Source organism: Anomaloglossus baeobatrachus, chromosome 4, assembly GCF_048569485.1.
Source record: "Anomaloglossus baeobatrachus isolate aAnoBae1 chromosome 4, aAnoBae1.hap1, whole genome shotgun sequence".
NCBI lineage: Eukaryota > Metazoa > Chordata > Amphibia > Anura > Aromobatidae > Anomaloglossus > Anomaloglossus baeobatrachus.
The window spans coordinates 694,057,105-694,079,974 of record NC_134356.1 but is presented as its reverse complement, the minus strand read 5'-3'; the positions used below and the strand labels follow the sequence as shown (position 1 = coordinate 694,079,974).

General features: G+C 45.6%; 1 protein-coding gene across 1 annotated transcript; it reads right to left on the bottom strand.

Moving 5' to 3' along the window:
* Positions 1–1,132: 1,132 nt before the first annotated feature.
* Positions 1,133–4,676, bottom strand: LOC142302993 (olfactory receptor 1500-like). Its single transcript, XM_075344094.1, has 2 exons — positions 4,558–4,676; positions 1,133–2,162 (listed from the first exon to the last, which is right to left on the bottom strand). The coding sequence occupies exons 1-2, from the start codon at positions 4,674–4,676 to the stop codon at positions 1,133–1,135; spliced, it is 1,149 nt and encodes a 382-aa protein (XP_075200209.1).
* Between the last annotated feature and the right edge of the window lie 18,194 nt (positions 4,677–22,870).

Sequence of the window (22,870 nt, the reverse complement as noted above, 5' to 3'; positions counted from 1 at the left end):
TCAAACGCTGGCTAGGGTTTTGCTAATTGTGAAATTTAATTATGGAACAGTCCAAGAAATGGGATGAGAACATTGCCTTACACAAACAAGGAAAAGGAGACATGAAAGTACAAAGGCATTGACTGTTCCAAGAGATACAGCTGGAAACAGAAGTCACATAGGAACATGACATGAGCAAGCTGTTACCAGATTCCTGCGGAGGCAGGTGGCCAAAACCATTAAATGACAGCAAAATTGAAGCAAGACTTGGTGGTAACAGGCATTGAGGTCTGGGTTTTCACTGTAAATTGCATACTAAAGGCTGCTTTACACCAGACAATCTATCGTGCGATAGATCGTCGGGGTCACAGTTTTTGTGACGCACATCCGGCATCACTGGCGATGCCGGCCTGTGTGACACCTCCTAGCAACGCAGTATCGCTCACAAATCGTGAGTCGTATACTGCTCAAAAGGTTCCATAATATTGTTTAATTTAGTTGTTCATCGTTTCCGGGGTAGCACACGTCGCTCCGTGTGACACCCCGGGAACGATGAACAGCAGCTCACCTGCGTCACGCGGCCACCGCTGGCTATGTGAAGGAAGGAGGTGGGCGGGATGTTTACGTCCCGCTCATCTCCGCCCCTCCGCTTCCATTGGCCGGCGGCCGTGTGACGTCGCTGTGATGCCGAACGTCCCTCCCACTCCAGGAAGTGGACGTTCGCCGCCCACAGCGTGGTCGCACGAGAGGTAAGTACGTGTGACGGGGGTTACTGACTTTGTGCGACACGGGCAGCAATTTGGCCGTGACTCAAAAAGGACGGGGACGGGTACGATCGATTGTGAAATCGCACAATCGGTCGTAACGTGTAAAGCAGCCTTTAGGGCTGAAGTCTTCCATGACATCCGAGTCTGAAGGCTTCCATGACTCCAATAGATCACTAAATCACAAGAAAAGCCAGACAAATAAGCCACTGAAGTTTAATGATTCTGTTTTGTGGACTGAGGAAACAGAACTTACCTTTGTAGGAGGTTAGGACATCGAGGTCCTTATGTCAAATAATGGAGGGATTGGTTGAACCTCACAATGTGTGCCAAGATCAATTAAAAAGAAGATTTTTTTAGGCACTGTGCATTGATTACTGTATAAGAAATTATCTATAAACCAAATTGTGACTGATTTTCAAGATGACAAGCTTCCGAACAGTTTCTTCTACAGCTTTTTTAATGTCCTCATTTCTCAGACTGTATATAATGGGGTTGATCAAAGGGGTAAACACAGTATATAGCAGGGATAGGATTTTACCTATGGTGAGTGTGAGACCCTTTGTTGGTACAATATAAATGCTAAACAGAGTCCCATAAAATATGGAGACCACAGTGAGGTGGGAGCTGCAGGTGGAGAAGGCTTTCTGTCTACCGGTGGTGGAAGAGATCCTTAAGACTGCTAACACTATATAGGTGTAAGACGTTACAATGATTGTGGCTGGAATAAAGACAGCTAAAGTACCAAATAAATAAATCTCCAAGTGTATAATGAAGGTGTCAGAACAGGCAAGGTCTATCAATGGAACAAAATCGCAAAATAAATGGTCAATGATGGTTGGTCCACAGAAGTTTAGATTCACTATTGTTATGATGTAAATTAAAATCAGAGACAATACAAGCAAAAAGCAAAAGATGGTTAATATCACACAATATCTACTTGTCACGATAGAGGTGTAATGGAGGGGATTACAGATGGCCACGTATCGGTCATAGGACATCACCGCGAGAAGGAGGCATTCAAATGTTTCAAGGACACCAAAAAAATAACATTGAGTGATACAGTCAATAAAAGTAATGGACCCCCCATTATTCAGCAGAACTTGGAGCAGATTGGGGACAATATCTGTTGATAACAAAATGTCAGTGATGGACAGTTGTGAGATGAAGAAGTACATCGGAGTGTGGAGGTTCTTGCTCGTGGACACCAGGATGATGATAAGGAGATTCCCACAGATTATCACACAATAAACCACCAGGAACAAACAGAAGAGGAAAAGCCTTTTACTATGACTGACTTGAAATCCTAAGAGTAAGAATTCTGCAGCCAACGTCTTATTGTTCTCCTGTTTTTCGACAGAAAATAAAACAAAGAAATAAGTCTTATAAGTGATACTAGGTCTTGTCTCGATAAATGATCTATAGAATCATTAGTACATTATGTACAGTGTAAAAATAATGATAATTCTGAATGAGGTAACTTCTGCTTTGTGTTCAGGAAAATTATAAAAATTTCTATAACAAATCTCCATCCAAACCGGCTAAGACAGACTCTCTCTATACGCATGTAAATCAAGTGGGATAATATAACTACACTGACAAGTTACTGTTAAATAAAGAATGATACACAAAATTTGCCAAATAAATAATAATTTCCCCATGAAGTGGTAAAGCTTTTACTGAACATACAATACACAAGATCTGACATAGATTTATCAGGTTAAAAAATCTCGAGAAATTATGATATAAAAAGTTATTTTTATTCAGATCTATTTTTAAAATAATTCCATATTTAAAATGTAGTTCCACAATTCAATACCCAGGGACTTAGAAGTGAGTCACAGAAAAAAGGAATGATATAAAAATTGTAGATAAATTGTACGATAACCCAGAATGTAATTATAATATTCCTTGTTACAATGTATAAATATATACTTCACGTAAATAGGCCCATCATATAAAGTGCATATAGTGATAAAGTATCTTGGTGCTGTGCAAAGATTGCTAATTCATAAATTCAAATGAAAAAATTATAATAACACAAATACCTGTTTGGCCCATTGTGAAAATATGCTAGATTCAACTATAATAATATGATGTATAATAAAAGATGGATCATATTCAGTATATATTTTGAGAATGTTTTAATAATGTGTTAAAGTGCCAAGTGCTATATATCAGGGCTGGGACTGCTAGTTCCTCGAGTTCATCTCATTATGGATAAACAGTGCTCCTAGTGCAACTATTAGCAATCCACAGATTGCTAATAGCAGCGTACGCCCCCCGAAGAAGAAGAGGCGAAACGTACGTCGGGGTACAGGGACATGGACGTGACAAACAAACAGGTATTTGTGTTATTATAATTGTTTTCATTTGAATTTATTAGTAATTTGTGCACAGCACCAAGATACTTTATATCACTGGTCACTATATGCACTTCATGTGATGGGCCTATTTATGTAAAGTACATATGGTAATTATACATTATACATTGTAATAAGAAATATCATAAATATATTCTGGGTTATCGTGCAATTTATCTACAAATGTTATATCATTATTTTTTTCTGTGACTCACTTCTAAGTCCCTGGGTATTTTATTGTGGAAATACTATATTTTAAATATGGAATTATTTTAAAAATATATCTGAATAAAAATAACTTTTTTTATCATAATTTCTCGAGATTTTTTAATCTGATATATCTATGTCAGATCTAGTGTATTGTTAAATAAAGAAATTGTATATGTCACCTTAATCTTTTAAATGAGCAAACACTTCAGATATCCTTCAAATATCATCATCACATATAGGTATTGGTATTCTGTATAGCAAAATATCCATTTAAGCCTTTTTTGGGGTTTCTTACACATTTGTTACTCACTTCAGGTATTTCTTTTTTCATGCCATCCATTTTCACATTATTTTCTTCCATTTTTGTCTGGGGACATGGATGATAATGTTATGTGGCAGCGTACTCAGCTTTATCGGCACCAGATACTGAAAAGTGAGGACTCGTCGGAGGATATTTATGCAGAAAATGAAGATATGTGCCAGGTGGAAGAACTCGCCGGAGATTACTCTGTTTATATTAGTCTCTCGTGTCCTTCTGAATGGGGGAATAGATTAGGAATATACTAATACATTTTCAAGTCATCAGAGACTCTTTGGAACATCCATTTTTTTTTTATTTTGAAAATATAAATTACTGTATATTGAAGAAATGATCAATTCTTTATATAAATATAAAAAAAGAATTGATTACACAGGTATGAAAAATTAAGGTTTATGAAAATTGATCCAATGACTGATTTAAAGGGAATCTGTCACCACATTAATCTATTATTTAAAAGGCCCCTTTTATTTAAAATAATCTCTGGAGGTGGAGTTATCTTTCTGACCCATAGCCTAGAAAAGCTCAGTTATATAAAGTGATAAAAGATGATTTATCCACAACAAGGCATCTGATATGAGACAGACAGTAGGACATTTTTCAGCATTCTATAACCTGTCTGCCCATGTTAATAAGTTGGATAGGTCACATGTGGTGACAGAAATAATGGAGACCGCCCACGCTGAAGGTGGAAAAAAGACGTCTCAGAGGAGATCTCATTTTATGTAGAAATACATGTGTGCTCAAGATAAAGGACTGGCACATGACTTATTCCTTCCAAAGACAATACTAAGGACCAGGGGGCACTCACTGCGAGTGGAAGAAAAGCGATTCTGTGGCACCCCAGGGTTTGCTTGCCACAGATATACCTGTACCTGGGGCACAGAAGGATCTCCACATCAGGTAATCCCGCAAATAATACCTTCCACTCCAGGCCTGGAGGTGGAGCTCTACAAGCCGATCTCGGGTGAGGTCCCCTATAAAATCCAGGTCTGGAGGCGGAGTCTGGCAGTTGAGTCTCAAAGAGGACTGAGAAAACATCTGGGTTTATGGAGCCGCGCTAAGCCCATACAAGTAAGCTGTGAGACAGACTGAGGGATCCAGGAGTGAGAGGCAAAAGAGGAGTTACCGGGGAAGTGGAACCAGACCGGTTCATCCCAGAGAAACAGCGCTGACTTACCAGACATCAGCGTTCGAGACTGTGAGGTATCTGATTGCTCAGCAGTGCAGACCGGAGGCCAGGGAGACTCCAAGTCTCCTGGCTAATGCAGCACCTGAAGGTAAAGCCACTTCCCAGAGCTTAGGGACCGCAGAGAATACAGCTGTGCCCCTAAGAGGAGCTCCCTGTTACGAACCGGCGTCGCCATAGCCGCAAGCAGCCTGCTGCGGTTCCTGTTGCGCCCAGGCGCCGGCTGCCGTTCTTGGCCGTGCCTCGGGTCGTCCAGTTGGGTGTTCCTTCCACCGCGTCTAAGTGTGGAGAGGCGGCTAGTGCGCATGTGTGCGCCGATTTACCCCAGCCAGAGTCTAAGCCCGGTGTTTTGCCTAGTGAGCATGCTCAGCCTGATTGTGTTATGTCTGAGACTAAGTCCTCAGTTCAGGCTACTGAGCATGCTCCCACAATTAACCCTAACAGCCTCTTTGCACAGGTACTTGGACTTCGTGCTGTGTCTAAGTTCTGGGATGTGCCTACTGAGCATGCTCAAACTGATAGTCTGCTTTCTGAGCCTGTTGCTCAGGCTACTGGGCATGCTCAGGCACTTAGTGCACCAGAGGCTAGGTCCGGTAAGGACCTCACTGAGCATGTCCGTGAGGTGGCAGGCCCTGATAGGGCAGAGGGTGTCAGGTGTCCTGATGACGTGGCAACTCCGGACTGGCTCGCAGAGGCCCGCCCCTATGATCTGGCACCTCAGTTTTGGTCGTCAGACGATGACTGGTGAAGTGTTTGGGGCGTGGCTGCCATGAGGTCATCAATGACGTGGCGGTTCCGGATAGGTCGCATGCAATTCACACATTTCGTTCAGTCCTCACCTCTGCTAAACACGATTACTTCAGAAACCTCATATCCTCTCTAACACACAACCCCAAACAGTTATTCAACACTTTCAACTCCCTCCTTCGCCCACCACTGCCCCCTCCAACCTCCCTCATTTCTGCAGAAGACTTTGCCACCTATTTCCAAGAAAAAATCGACCTAATAAGGCAAGTCTTCTCTGCTCAGCCACCACAACCCCTTCATGTAGCTGACCACTGCCCCTCCCCCATAAACTTCCTCCCCACCATCACCGAAGGAGAGCTTGCACGTCTGCTCTCAAAAGCGCACCTCACCACCTGCGCACTTGACCCCATGCCATCCCACCTCCTTCCCAACCTCACCACCATCCTTATTCCAGCCTTAACCCATCTCTTCAACCTATCTTTAACGACTGGAACCTTCCCCTCTGCCTTTAAACATGCAACAGTCACACCTATCCTAAAGAAACCTTCCCTCGATCCAACCTCTACTACCAGCTACCGCCCCATATCACTACTCCCACTTGCCTCAAAACTCCTGGAACAGCATGTCCATGCTGAACTTTCCTCCCACCTCTCCTCTAACGCTCTCTTTGACAACCTACAGTCCGGCTTCCGTCCACATCACTCCACCGAAACTGCCCTGACTAAAATCACAAATGACTTGCTTACTGCCAAAGCGAACAAGCACTTCTCTATACTCCTACTCCTAGACCTGTCCTCAGCCTTCGATACCGTTGACCACTCCCTCCTATTACAGACCCTCTCTTCCCTTGGTGTCAGAGATCTTGCCCTCTCTTGGATCTCTTCATACCTCTCAAATCGCACTTTTAGTGTCTCCCACTCCCACACAACCTCTTCATCCCACCATCTCTCTGTTGGCGTCCCTCAAGGCTCTGTCCTAGGACCCCTACTTTTCTCTATCTACACATTTGGCCTGGGACAACTCATAAAGTCCCATGGCTTCCAATACCACCTATATGCCGACGACACCCAGATCTACCTCTCTGGCCCAGATGCCACATCTCTGCTGTCCAAAATCCCGAAATGTCTATCTGCTATATCCTCCTTCTTCTCCTCTCGCTTCCTAAAGCTCAATGTGGCCAAAACTGAACTAATCATCTTTCCTCCGTCTCACCTACACTCTCCACCTGATCTATCTATTACAATAAATAACACCACGCTCTCGCCAGTACCCAAAGTTCGCTGCCTCGGAGTGACCTTTGACTCTGCCTTATCCTTCATACCACACATCCAATCCCTCACCACCTCTTGCCGTCTTCAACTCAAAAATATTTCCAGAATCCGCCCTTTCCTCAATTTGCAATCTACTAAAATGCTAGTGCATGCCCTCATAATCTCCCGCCTCGACTACTGTAACATCCTCCTCTGTGGCCTCCCTGCCAACACGCTTGCCCCTCTCCAGTCCATCCTTAACTCTGCTGCCCGACTTATCCACCTCTCTCCTCAATACCACCCCGCTTCTCCTCTCTGCATGTCCCTCCACTGGCTTCCAATCTTCCACCGTATCCAATTCAAACTTCTAACACTGACCTACAAAGCTGTGCATAATCTTTCCCCTCCGTACATCTCCGAACTACTCTCCCACTACACTCCAACACGTCACCTCCGGTCCTCCCAAGATCTCCTCCTCTCCTCCTCTCTCATTCGCTCCTCACACAACCGACTCCAAGACTTCTCCCGAGCATCCTCAGTCTCCTGGAACTCGCTGCCTAAACACGTCAGACTATCCCCTACCCTTGCAAACTTCAAATGGAACCTGAAAACGCACCTGTTCAGAAATGCCTACAATCTACAATGAACTCGCTGCCGCCCGACCACCGTGCGGAGCTGCCGCCCGACCACCGTGCGGAGCTGCCGCCCGACCACTGTGCGGAGCTGCCGCCCGACCACCGTGCGGAGCTGCCGCCCGACCACCGTGCGGAGCTGCCGCCCGACCACCGTGCGGAGCTGCCGCCCGACCACCGTGCGGAGCTGCCGCCTGACCTACACCCCACCTATTGTCTCCTCCCCATAATCCTATAGAATGTAAGCCCGCAAGGGTAGGGCCCTCTTCCCTCTGTACTAGTCTGTCTACTGTAACTTGTATACGTATTTTGTATGTAACCCCCCCTCTCATGTACAGCACCATGGAATTAATGGTGCTCTATAAATAAATAATAATAATAATAATAATAATGTGACGTCACTGATGACACGGCACTCTGCTATTGGACCTTGGTGGTTCCACCCTGGGTTTGGGGCGGACCCAGGTTATAAAAGGGGCTGGAGACAACATGGAGGTGCGCAGTCTTCACTTTTGCTCAGTCAGAGCACACCTCCATGTTAGAGCCTCATTGCGGCATAAGCCTATGTTGGGAAGCGGTAGGTAGGGTTAGGCGAACGGTGCCTGTCACGCCAAGATTCGTGGCTCGGCACATCAGGGTCAGGCGCCGTGCTTCCCTCCTGCCGTTCCAGTCTTGCTATAGCAGCCCAGTGGCGTTAACTGGGCTGCGGCTGCTGTGCTTCCTGTCCGATTGTGCCCCCTACGCACACGGACAACGCACCTGCTGCGCCACCTGTCCCATTGTGCCTCCTATGCACACGGACAACGCACCTGCTGCGCCACCTGTCCGATTGTGTCCCCTACGCACATGGACAACGCACCTGCTGCGCCACCTGTCCGGTTGTGCCCCCTACGCGCACGGACAGCGTACCCCAGGTCCCCTGTGGAGTTAACAGGGTGTTCCTTATCCTCCTTGGCTTCCCGGTCAACGCTACTGGTGTACCCATCTGGCCTGACGTGTCCTACACACACGTGGCCAGTCGAGAGGTGGCCAGAAACGCTAATCGGAGGACCGCTCGGCCTGACGTGTCCTACACACGTGGCCGACAGGGCGCTTTCGTGGCGGTCTTCCGGTCGACGCTACCTGGTTACCACCCGGCCTGACGTGTTTCCTGCACACGTGGTTGGTGTAGCGCTAGGTGCACCAAAACGCTAGTCGGGTTGTCGTCCGGTCTGACGTGTCCCAACACACGTGACCGGTTCCCAGAGTTCCTGGGTTATCTCAGAGCCATCCAGCTCTATAGTCTCCGCCTAACCCTCAGGTGCCAGCAGCTCCTTTGTCATCTGGAGCACGGTGGGCCCCGACTGGCGATTAGGATATATACCCCCTGGTCCTAATCTGCCGGTCCCCCCGTAACACTCCCGTTGCCTGCCATACAGGTGAAGACTAGGGATGATCGAATACTTTGACTATTCATGAATATTTTTCTAATATCTGGCCGCTATTCGACTATTCGATGCGCAATGTAAGTCTATAGGAAGCACGAATAGTTCCAAATAGTTGTTATTCAGGTTTCCCATAGACTTACATTGCGCATCGAATATTTGCAAATAGTCGAATAGCGGCAATATATTAAAAAAATATTCGTGAAGCCGAATAATCGAAGTATTCGATCATCCCTAATGAAGACAGTAAGAGAGGGTCAGGGTGTAGCTCCAGTCAGCCTAGGACCAAAGGGGATACACAGCACAACAAGGAGGCCTCATAACTTGCCAGGTGTGGAGATCCTGAAATGCTTCTGGAATTGTTATATCAGAGACTGTACTCTGGACTATACACACAAGTAAAATAAGGTCAGTGTTAATGAATTGGTGTGACGTATTTTATTTCTCTCGTCTGTGGAGCCTTAGGCTGCTGCACCAAAGTGACAGTTGAAAAGGCTGTGAGCAAAACTGCCATTTACTGTGTGAAGACAAAAAAAGCTGCCGTGTGGATCCCGCTTCACCTACGGGGAGCATAATCAACTGGCTGCCCAACCATCGCCCTGGAGGTCTGACCCACAGCCCAGTAACCATACCAGAACCATAGGTGGCGTTACAAAACACTTTTTATTTTTTTTTATTTACTGACTTTTAGCGACCACCAGGGCAACATGATCGGGCACAGGCCCCTGTGAAATAATCCCATTAATCAATGCCCGGAACCAGGTACACCATGAAACTGGTGTGGGACAATTCCGGCAGCTAAGTAGGAAAGAGGTCTTTACAGTTAGAGCAGTCAGACTGTGAAACGCTGACCACAAGAGGTAGTAATTGCTGACATTATAACAACTTTATATCAGGGCTGGATGATTTCCCCAGTACGTACATATAATATTGTCGGTTATAAATCATTTAGTGAAGAAATAGCGAACGGACTTTGAAAGGTTTGCTCATCTCTAATGCTGGAGACATTAATCTTAGACACAGAGTGATTAATCTCAGAGCCAAGAGAAACCAACACCCAGCATACCTGTAGCCTGGGAATGAATATGAAGGTTCACCATATGAAAAGTCTTCTAAGAATGTAACTTTCTGGGTTGTAATCTAAAAAGCAATTTTTTTTTTCATTTTTAAAATTCTGCTGGCTACCATACAAACTCCAGTGATGTCTTACTTTTAATGTCTTAAGGCTACTTTACACGCAGCGCCATCACTAGCGATCGCACCCGCCCCCGTCGTGCGTGCGTCACGGGCAAATCGCTGCCCATGGTGGACAATATCGGTAGTGCGTGTCACACGCACATACCTTGCTAATGGCGTCGCTGTGGCCGGTGAACTGACTCTTTTCTAAGGGGGAGGTTAGTGCGGCGTCACAGCGACATCACACGGCAGGCCACCAATAGAAGCGGAGGGGCGGAGAGCAGCCGAATTAACATCACCCCCCCCTCGTTGCCGGAGGACGCAGGTAAGGTGCTGTTCGTCGTTCCTGGGGTGTCACGCGTAGCGATGTGTGCTGCCTCAGGAACGACGAACAACCTGCGTCCCAGAAGATCAACGACATTTTGAAAATGAACAAGTCAACAATCAACGATATTTGTGGTACTTGGGATCATTAGCGGTCGCTCGTAAGTGTCACATGCAACGACGTCCATAATGACGCCGGATGTGCGTCACGAATTCCGTGACCCCAGCAATATCTCGTTAGCGATGTCTTTACGTGTAACAGGGCCTTTACATTCTGATTGACATGTTAAAAAAGAGTTTCAGACACGCTGTGCAGTTACATGGTAAATCACACAGCCAAAGGAAATTAAATGGGAGGCAGGCTCGAAATGTCTTTCTGGCACAGCGGGAACTTGCCCACTGGGTGCGATGTGACTATGCATAATAGGCCATTGTGGCTGTGGTGCCTGCTCGTCCAGCCACCAGCCCTTTAATGCCGACGTCACACAGTACGATATATCGGGCGATATGTCATCGGGGTCACGTCGTTAGTGACACACATCCGGCGTCGTGTGACACCTCCGAATGACTGTGAACGAGCAAAAATACTCACCTTATCGTTGCTCGTTGACACGTCGTTCATTTTCAAAATGTCGTTCCTCCTTCTGTGCCCCGGTTGTTCATCGTTACCGAGGCAGCACACGTCACTCCGTGTGACACCCCGGGAATGATGAACTGCAGCTTACCTGCGTCCCACTGGCAATGCGGAAGGAAAGAGATGGGCGGGATGTTACGTCCCGCTCATCTCCGCCCCTCCGCTTCTATTGGGTGGCCACTGTGTGACGTCGCTGTTACTCCGAATGTCCCTCCCCCTTCAGGAAGAGGATGTTCGCCGCCCACAGCGATGTCATCCGGGAGGTAAGTGCGTGTGACGGGGGGGGTTAAAGACTTTGTGCGCCACAGGCAATTAATTACCCATGATGCACAAATGACAGGGGAGGATACGATCGTTTGTGCGATCGCACGATAGATCGTACCGTGTGACGCCGGCATAAGACTGCGGCATTGAGCAAGTCGTGGCACCCTAAAAAAGCCAGAAGCCCACTTTGCTGTTCAATGCCGCTGGTCCGTTACCACCCAGTCTATTTTTGCCTTCATGACCCACTCATTTTTTTCAACTCGGACCAATGTCTTTCTGAGGTTATGACACTGGAGTTTCAATGGATCTCAGTTATCTCACAATAGTTTTTTTGTGACATATTGCACTTCATGTTAGTAGTAAATTTTGGATAATATTTTTTGCTTATTTGTGAAGAAATTGGAAATTTGGAGAAAATTTTGAAAATTTTTCAATTTTCAAACTTTGAATTTTATGCCCGTAAATTGATTAACTATGTCACACAGAATAGTTAATCAATCACATTTCCCATATGTCTACTTTACATCAGCACACATTTGGTAATTCTTTTCATTTTTGTTAGGAGTTCAAAGTTTACCAACCCTTTCTCATTTTTTCCAACAAAATTTACTAAATCATTTTTTTAAGGACCACATCACATTTGAGTGACATTGAGAGGCCGAGGTGAAAGAAAATGCACCAAATTGACACCATTCTAAAAATAGCATAAAAATAGCACCCCTCAATGTACTCAAAACTGCATTACGGAAGTTTATTACCGTTTAGGTGCTTCATAGGAACCACATGTGTATATATATAAAAAAATAAATATATATATAAATATGTGTAAATATATATATATATATATATATATATATATATATATATACACAGTGTGTCCACCCATATCACCATATCATGTCCACCGCCATTAACTTGAGAATGGCGGCAGCTATAGGCATAGAAGTGGTGTCTAGGTATAGTAAAGTAGCCATGCGCTACACAATGAATCCACCTATAGCGCCACCTGGTGGAAACCAATGGAGTTAGCATTTTTATCTCGAAAACGGAACGAGATAGAGAAAAAGGTGAATTACAAAGTTGTAGGGCATCATCAATTCAATACGAATCGACACCTTGCATACAGAAATGCTATGATATGAAACCCATGACCCTCCAAAAACATTGAATGCCTGTCACGCATATGGCGCTCATTAGTGGCCACCGTCAGCTGCAATGCACATCTGGACTCTACACAGCATACTGTATCTTGCTGTAATGCACATCTGGACTCTGCACAGTATACTGTATCTTGCTGCTCGTTGTGTAATATGGTAGGTGACACGTTTGCACAAGCATCTGTGATACGTGGTTGCAGGTCCTGCAATGTTGGTGGAGGGGTCGCATACACCTGCTGTTTGATGTGACCTCACAGAAAGAAGTCCAATGGGGTCAGGTCAGGTGAGTGCGGAGGCTAATACACACAGCCACCATACCCAATGACTTGTAGGAAGGTCTCCATGAGGTATCGCTTCACGTCCGCAGCCTTGTGAGTTTTACACGTTCTAATCATAGCATTTCTGTATGCAAGGTGTCGATTCGTATTGAATTGATGATGCCCTTCAACTTTGTAATTCACTTTTTTTCCTCTTTTTCATTCCACTTTTGAGATAAAAATGCTAACTCCATTGTTTTCAACCAGGTGGCACTATAGGTGGTTTCATTGAGTAGCGCATGGCTACTTTACTATACCTAGACACCACTTCTATGCCTATAGCTGCTGCCATTCTCAAGTTAATGGCGGTGGACAGGATATGGGAGGACACACTGTATATATATATTATATATATATATATATATATATATATATATATACACATGTGGTTCCCATATATATATATATATATATATATATATATATATATACTAGCTGTAGTACCCCGGCGTTGCCCGGGATAGTAACTATCTCTCTTTGAGTTTCTGTCTTTCTCTGTCTGTCTGTCTCTGTGTGTCTGTCTCTGTTTGTATGAGTTTCTCTGTCTGTCTCTGTATCAGTCTCTCTGTCTGTCTATCTCAATCTCTGTGTCTCTATCTCAGTGTCTCAATCTGTCTGTCTGTCTCTTTCCCCGTCTGTCTCTTTCCAGGTCTGTCTCTTTCCAGGTCTGTCTCTTTGCCCATCTGTCTCTTTCCAGGGCTATTTCTTTCCAGGGCTCTCTCTTTCCCCATCTGTCTCTTTCACCGTCTGTCTCTTTCCTCATCTGTCTCTTTCCCCATCTGTCTCTTTCCAGGTCTGTCTCTTTGCCCATCTGTCTCTTTCCAGGGGTGTCTCTTTCCAAGGCTGTCTCTTTGCCCGGCTGTCTCTTTGCCCGGCTGTCTCTTTACCCGGCTGTCTCTTTACCCGGCTGTCTCTTTACAGGTATGTCTCTTTACAGGGCCCTCTCTTTGCCTGTCTGTCTCTTTGCCCATCTGTCTCTTTCCAAGGCTGTCTCTTTGCCCAGCTGTCTCTTTGCCCGGCTGTCTCTTTGCCCGGCTGCCTCTTTCAAAGGCTGTCTCTTTGCCCGGCTGTCTCTTTGCCAGGCTGTCTCTTTCCAAGGCTGTCTCTTTCCAAGGCTGTCTCTTTGCCCTGCTGTCTCTTTGCCAGGCTGTCTCTTTGAGGCTGTCTCTTTGCCCGTCTGTTTCTGTCTCTGTCTCTGTCTCTATCCCCGTCTGTCTCTGTCTGTGTCTGTCTGTCTTTTTCTGTCTTTCTCTCTATCCGTCTCACCACCGACATCTTATTACCTCACACATAAGCTTCTTACACTAACAGTTCATTTTGTTCCTATAGCAACCACGGACAGTTGCTATTAATAGCCCGTATCTCCCATCTCCATTCAGATAAATGGCTGCAGGATTTTGGAGAGTAACTGTAAAGCGCGGGGTTAAATTTTCCCGTCCAAGCATAGTCTATGAAGTTCCCCGAGTCACATGAGGCGTCTGTGCAAAATTTCGTGATTGTAAAAGTTTCTGTCTTTCTATGTCTGTCTGTCTCTGTGTGTCTGTCTCTATCTGTATGAGTTTCTCTGTCTGTCTCTGTATCAGTCTCTCTGTCTGTCTATCTCTATCTCTGTGTCTATATCTCGGTGTCTCAATCTGTCTGTCTGTCTCATTCCCCGTCTGTCTCTTTACCCGTCTGTCTCTTTCCAGGTCTGTCTCTTTGCCCATCTGTCTCTTTCCAGGGCTATTTCTTTCCAGGGCTGTCTCTTTCCCCGTCTATCTCTTTCCCCATCTCTCTCTTTCCTCATCTGTCTCTTTCCCCATCTGTCTCTTTCCTCATCTGTCTCTTTCCTGGTCTGTCTCTTTGCCCGTCTGTCTCTTTCCAGGGCTGTCTCTTTCCAGGGCTGTCTCTTTTTCTGGCTGTCTTTTTGCCCGGCTGTCTCATTCCAGGTCTGTCTCTTTACAGTGCCCTCTCTTTGCCCATCTGTCTCTTTGCCCGGCTGCCTCTTTCCAAGGCTGTCTCTTTGCCTTGCTGTCTCTTTCCCCGTCTGTCTCTTTCCAAGGCTGTCTCTTTGCCCGGCTGTCTCTTTGTCAGGCTGTCTCTTTCCAAGGCTGTCTCTTTGCCCAGCTGTCTCTTTGCCCGGCTGCCTCTTTTCAAGGCTGTCTCTTTGCCTGGCTGTCTCTTTCCCAGGCTGTCTCTTTTCAAGGCGTCTCTTTGTCAGGCTGTCTCTTTCCAAGGCTGTCTCTTTGCCCATCTGTCTCTGTCTCTATCTCTCTGTCTCTTTCTTCGTCTGTCTCTGTCTGTGTCTGTCTGTCTTTTTCTGTCTTTCTCTTTATCCATCTCACCACCGACATCTTATTACCTCACACATAATCTTCTTACACTAAGGGGTACTTTGCACACTACGACATCGCAGCTGCGATGTCGGTGGGGTCAAATTAAAAGTGACGCACTTCCGGCATCGCATGCGACATCGTAGTGTGTAAAGGCTCGATGATACGATTAACGAGCGCAAAAGCATCGTAATCGTATCATCGGTGCAGCGTCGGCATAATCCATAATTACGCTGACGCGACAGTCCGATGTTGTTCCTCGCTCCTGCGGCAGCACACTTCGCTGTGTGTGAAGCCGCAGGAGCGAGGAACATCTCCTACCGGCGTCACTGCGGCTTCCGTAGAATATGCGGAAGGAAGGAGATGGGCGGGATGTTTACATCCCACTCATCTCCGCCCCTCCGCTCCGATTGGCTGCCTGGCATGTGACATCGCTATGACGCTGCACGACCCCTTAACAAGGAGGCGGGTCGCCGGCCAGAGCGACGGTCGCAGGACAGGTGAGTCCATGTGAAGCTGCCGTAGCGATAATGTTCGCTACGGCAGCTATCACAAGGATATCGCTGCTGCGACGGGGGCGGGTACTATCACTCTCGGCATCGCAGCATCAGCATGCGATGTCGCAGCGTGCAAAGTACCCCTTACAGTTCATTTTGTTCCTATAGCAACCACTGACAGTTGCTATTAATAGCCCGTATCTCCCATCTCCATTCAGATAAATGGCTGCAGGATTTTGGAGAGTAACTGTAAAGCGCGGGGTTAAAATTTCCCATCTAAGCATAGTCTATGAAGTTCCCCGAGTCCCATGAGGCGTCTGTGCAAAATTTCATGACTGTAAATGCAACGGTGCGAATTCCTTTAGCCGACATACATACACACACACACATACACTCAGCTTTATATATATTATATATATATATATATATATATATATATATATATATATATATATATATATATATATATATATATATATATATATATATATATATATATATATATATATATATGTGTGTGTGTGTGTGTGCGTTTCCTATGTATTGTACACTGGATATTAAAATTAGAGAACAACACAATTTCTTAAACGTTAATGTCATTGTGTTGTCCTTTGTAATTGTATCCTAACATGAGTAAACTACCAGTATTTTAAACTTATTTCATCAATTAAATTTATTGTAAAGCACAAAATAAAAATATAAATGAGATAAATGAAATAGAACACTGATCAAAATGAGATCAAAATTAGAGAAAACTTTCAGAAACCTGCAAGTTATTGGTGTTAATCTGGCCCTGGCGCTAATTTCCTTAATTATCTGACAAACCCTATGTAACTGGCAGCCTAACTTTCCAGTTTGCACTGACTTTGCAAAAATGGTGTGCCATTCCAAAGTGACTGAAACCCTCTGGCAGCAGGTTGTCCAGATGATGGCCAAAGTGGAGACCCTGTCAGCAATAACAAAAGAATTTGGTCGTTCCACGTCTGGGATTTTGAGAATTTTGCATCTTTAAATCACAAACTCTTTCAAGTCCCCCAAGAAGACTGGTCATTCTCAAAAGACAAATGCAACAGAGGACAGGATAAAATAGAGACTCTATATGGGTAATCGTTTCCACACTGCAGCTGGAATTACTCACCAGTTCAGCACTGAGCAGGGTAAGGATCTGTCTTGTCATACAGTGTCACGGTGTTTAAGCACATTTGGACTGAAAGCCCTCTCTGCAGTGATCAAATCCCGTTAGCAGAAAGAATCAAAAGGAGCAGGTTGTGTGGACAGAGGAAAAGTGTGCACAGTGTATTTTAGGGAGGAGATCAAGCTTCATTTTTTTGGGTCTGGTGGGGAACATTATGCTCATCTACAAACTGGGGCAAGACTGAACCTAAAGTGTGTTGCGAAGTCAGGGAAAGGTGGTGGAGGAAGTGCCATGGTTTGGGGAATGTTTTCTGCAGCAGGAGTTGGACCTCTCATACAGCTACATGGCAGAGTGAATGCAAGTGTGGATCAGAACCTTCTTCAATTACATGTGGCTTTTTATTTGCATTCATTACGCAATCAGCCAGTAATCCTCATGCAGAACAATGCCCTCTGTCACACAGCAAAAAGGGTAAAGCAGTGCCTTGAAACAAAAAAACATTGAAGCAATAAAAATGACCACAGCCCAGAGTCCTGATCCAAACCCTATAGAAAACCTCTGTAATATCCTTGGTGAAAGAGTTATGGCCAAGAAACCCACAACAGTCAAAGAACTGTGGAAGAGACTGGAAGAAGAGTGGACCAAAATCCCACAAGAGCAGTGTGAGAGACTAGTGATGTCCTGTGGAAGAGACTGGAAGAAAAGTGGGCCAGAATCCCACCAGAACAGTGTGAGAGACTGGTGATGTCCTGTGGAAGAGACTGGAAGAAAAGCGGGCCAAAATCCCACCAGAACAGTGTGAGAGACTGGTGATGTCCTGTGGAAGAGACTGGAAGAAAAGTGGGCCAAAATCCCACCAGAACAGTGTGAGAGACTGGTGATGTCCTGTGGAAGAGACTGGAAGAAAAGTGGGCCAAAATCCCACCAGAACAGTGTGAGAGACTGGTGATGTCCTGTGGCCACAGATGTGCTGAAGTCATTCAAAGCAAAGGCTTGTACACTTCACACTGATTGTGACCATTGTTACCTGCAGAAAATTTACGTATAATCTTTCTCTGTGCTACAGTCATTGCTGTTCTCTAATTATCATCATCCCGTTTTGGGCAAAATAAAGGTTTTCTGTTGATAAACTTTGGATCTTTTGTAAAACACTGTTCTAGTGGTATGGTGTACCCCTTACCCTGTTCTAGTGGCATGGTGCGTCCCTTACCCTGCTCTAGTGGCATGGTGCACCCCTTACCCTCTTCTAGTGGCATGGTGTACCCCTTACCCTGTTCTAGTGGCATGGTGCACCTCTTACCCTGTTCTAGTGGCATGGTGCACCTCTTACCCTGTTCTAGTGGCATGATGCACCCCTTACCCTGTTCTAGTAACATGGTGCACCCCTTACCCTGTTCCAGTGGCATGGTGCACCTCTTACCCTGTTCTAGTGGCATGATGCACCACTTACCCTGTTCTAGTGGCATGATGCACCCCTTACCCTGTTCTAGTGGCATGATGCACCCCTTACCCTGTTCTAGTGGCATGATTCACCCCTTACCCTGTTCTAGTGGCATGATGCACCCCTTACCCTGTTCTAGTAACATGGTGCACCTCTTACCCTGTTCTAGTGGCATGATTCACCCCTTACCCTGTTCTAGTGGCATGATGAACCCCTTACCCTGTTCTAGTGGCATGATGCACCCCTTACCCTGTTCTAGTGGCATGATGCACCCCTTACCCTGTTATAGTAACATGGTGCACCTCTTACCCTGTTCTAGTGGCATGATGCACCTCTTACCCTGCTCTAGTGGCATGGTGCACCCCTTACCCTGCTCTAGTGACATGGTGCACCTCTTACCCTGTTCTAGTGGCATGATGCACCTCTTACCCTGTTCTAGTGGCATGGTGCACCCCTTACCCTGTTCTAGTGGCATGATGCACCCCTTACCCTGTTCTAGTAACATGGTGCACCCCTTACCCTGTTCTAGCGGCATGGTGCAGCTCTTACCCTGCTGTAGTTGCATGGTGCACCCCTTACCCTGTTCTAGTTGCATGGTGTACCCCTTACCCTGTTCTAGTGGCATGGTGCACCCCTTACCCTGTTATAGTGGCATTCTGCACCTCTTACCCTGTTCTAGTTGCATGGTGCACCCCTTACCCTGCTCTAGTTGCATGGTGCACCCCTTACCCTGTTCTAGTGGCATGGTGTACCCCTTACCCTGTTCTAGTGGCATGGTGCACCCCTTACCCTGCTCTAGTTGCATGGTGTACCCCTTACCCTGTTCTAGTGGCATGGTGCACCCCTTACCCTGCTCTAGTGGCATGGTGTACCCCTTACCCTGTTCTAGTGGCATGGTGCACCCCTTACCCTGTTCTAGTGGCATGGTGCACCCCTTACCCTGCTCTAGTGGCATGGTGCACCCCTTACCCTGTTCTAGTTGCATGGTGTACCCCTTACCCTGTTCTAGTGGCATGGTGCACCCCTTACCCTGCTCTAATTGCATGGTGCACCCCTTACCCTGTTCTAGTGGCATGGGGCACCCCTTACCCTGCTCTAATTGCATGGTGCACCCCTTACCCTGTTCTAGTGGCATGGTGCACCCCTTACCCTGCTCTAATTGCATGGTGCACCCCTTACCCTGTTCTAGTGGCATGGGGCACCCCTTACAAAAAACCTTCAGATGTTCAGATGTTGATCAATGTAGATTACATTATTTCTGAAAAAAGCAAGTGATCATACATTGTTCTCTAATTTTGATCTCCAGTGTCTATACAGCAGTCATGGTATCACACACTGTATAATATGTAAATGTTTTTATTTTAGTCAGTGTAAATTATAGAAATAGCAAAGATATCAACACTAGTAGGTAGCAAAAGAGAACTCTTACATGTATAATTTCTGTGAGTATAGCAACATGTGACATTAAAACTTAACTTTTAATTGGGTTCAAAAATATCAATTACAAAAGTGAAAACCGTGATCCATACACCGATTTAAAACCTGAAAATGATGAGGCCAATCAAGGATTATGGCGCCGTCACCTTCATTCAAAAAGGGTGAATATTTAATTCGCCCATACCATATAACACAGGTGAACGGAAGGGTGAGGTGTCCTATATAAGAGTGTCCCCTCCAAAGTTGATAGCTGGGGGAATGATGGATATATATGACTTGCAATAATATAAGAGGTCTATGTCAAACACCCCAGACAAGGTCTATCATAAATGATGATTTTAGGCATATATAGATACCTACACAGCTTATAGATCACACGCTGCGAATTCACAGACTGAGGGACACCTTAGTAGGCATATATAATAAAATTGCGGTATCCAATAGATGGTAACTCTTGGTAAGTATAGTACATACAGCAACCACTTAGTCGATCAATCAACCGAAATTATGGATAATGCAATGATGTTAAAGACAGATAAATGGAATAATCTCACCCAAATCTTGTATCCCGATAGGGGTCAAGGTTCTCCTGTGTTGCTGAAATCCATAAGTCAGTATGACGGGAGAAGTGGCTTGGTCACTGACCCTGTTAGGGATTAAGCTGACCCTTTTTCCACATAAAACTCCCGCCCTGACAAGGGCAGTCCACAGCTGGCCCTGTTGTGGCTAGCCCTAAAGTCCAGACTAAGTGCCCTCCGACGCGTTTCACATCATATGTTCATCAGGGGAGACATATGGCACTTGAGAATAGTGGTGATGGCTCAATATAGAGCTCAACCCTGCGTGATCTTTCCATTATGTCTCTATCCATTCCCTCCCGCTGGTTTATGTTTTGGTTCTCCATTTGGCTAATCTGGTACATGTCATCATGTACATCATGTGCATTATCCATAATTTTGGTTGATTGATCGACTAAGTGGTTGCTGTATGTACTATACTTACCAAGAGTTACCATCTATTGGATACCGCAATTTTATTATATATGCCTACTAAGGTGTCCCTCAGTCTGTGAATTCACAGCGTGTGATCTATAAGCTGTGTACTTATCTATATATGCCTAAAATCATCATTTATGATAGACCTTGTCTGGGGTGTTTGACATAGACCACTTATATTATTGCAGGTCATATATATCCATCATTCCCCCAGCTATCAACTTTGGAGGGGACACTCTTATATAGGACACCTCACCCTTCCGTTCACCTGTGTTATATGGTATGGGCGAATTAAATATTCACCCTTTTTGAATGAAGGTGACGGTGCCATAATCCTTGATTGGCCTCATCATTTTCAGGTTTTAAATCGGTGTATGGATCACGGTTTTCACTTTTGTAATTGATATTTTTGAACCCAATTAAAAGTTAAGTTTTAATGTCACATGTTGCTATACTCTCAGTGTAAATTATACAGCGCTCTTTAATGTCATATGTGATTCACCTTGTGCTTGTACATGGTATACAATGGATATGCATATGCTTGTAAATTACTTATAAAATGTCTGCTAATGATATATTCCACCTTATTTATATGTACTCTGTAATTTCACTATAGTTTTGTTCATGGTATTATATGGACATGCACATGCCAATATATTATTTATAAAATGTCCACTTATGTTATGGTCCACCTTATCTATTCACATTTATTCTGTGCCATCACATTTTATCTATTCAGACACATGCAGACCACAGACCTTTACACCCCGGGGGTAGTCAGCCTATCCTGAGCTGCTGGTGGATGCGCGGGTGTCATGGTGATGCATCCATTCTCCTGCGCATGCAATGCTTGCGATGACTGTCTGGTTCAGTTTTTTTATGTATCTCTGTCACCCCTTCCAAGCACCACTGTGGTGGTATGGTGTTGTCTAATTCAAAGCACCTGATCAAGGGATATTTAACTCCCCATATTTAGGGATACATCAGGAACCTCCCTATTGTGAATGTCATCTGTGGGGTGCTGTTTTGAAACTCCCTCTTGTGGCCAGGAATGGTAGTGGAGCTGAATCTGAGCCTGTGACTCAGACAGGTGTCGTCGCTACTGCGGCAGCACACATCTCTGTGTGTGACACCGCAGGAGCTACGAACGTCTCCTTACCTGCCTCCACCGGCAATGCGGAAGGAAGGATGTGGGCGGGATGTTATGTCCCGCTCATCGCCGCCCCTATGCTTCTATTGGCCAGCCGCTTAGTGACGTCGCGGTGACGCCGAATGCACCTCCCCTTTGAGGGAGGGATTGTTCGGTGGTCACAGCGACGTCACCGACCATGTATGTGCGTGTGACCCTGCCGTAGCGATAATGTTCGCTACGGCAGCGATCACACGATATCGCATGCACGACAGGGGCGGGTGCTTTCGTGCTCGACATCGCTAGCAAATGCTAGAGATGTTGTAGAGTGTAAAGCCCGCTTAAGGCTATGTTCCCACGGGGGAAAGTGTCCTGTGGTTATATCTGTAGGACATTCCACAGGAGGTCCCAGAAAACTGCAACAGAACTTTGTCTGTTTCAATGCTGCGGTTTATTTGTGGAATGTCCTGCAGATGTCCTGCGGGCATGCTGCATTGAAGATACAGTACCATGGCTTCGGCACTGCATCCTCAATGCAGAACAAGTGCTGCAGTGATCGGGGGAGTTCATACTTACCTCCATCACACAGCACTTCTCTCCGCCATCTGTCAGCGTCTCTACACTGTGCAGGAGAAGGTGGGCGGGCCTGAACTAGCTCTGGCTGTCACGTGACCGGAGTTTGTGCAGGCCCCACCCACCTCTTCCTTCCTGCTCATGGATCCACCGCGCTCCAGCCTCCTGTGCACCGAGGGAAAGTGACCGGGTGTCTGCTATCAAGACAAGTAAGTATGGGACCATCCGCAGGTAAATCCGCAGGGATAATTGACATGCAGTTATGTGCGGCTGCGGTATATCCGCAACATATTCCGCAGTCGCACATTCTGCAACGTGGACACATACACTCCACATGTCCCATAGGATAACATGGGAAGTGTCTGTACATGCTAAAACCTGCGGATTTATCTGGAAAATCTAGATAAAGCCGCAGGTTTTCCGCGGAAAAATCCGCAGAAGCAAGTTCCCGTGGGCACATGGCCATAGAGTCATGAAAATACTTAGACCTTCTGGTAATAAAAATGTCCAGGAATAAAAAAAAAACACGGTGGATTTTTGATGAGCCTGGTATGGACTACCACTGTTCAAGTTGTGAGAATTCACTGGATGTTATAACCGCA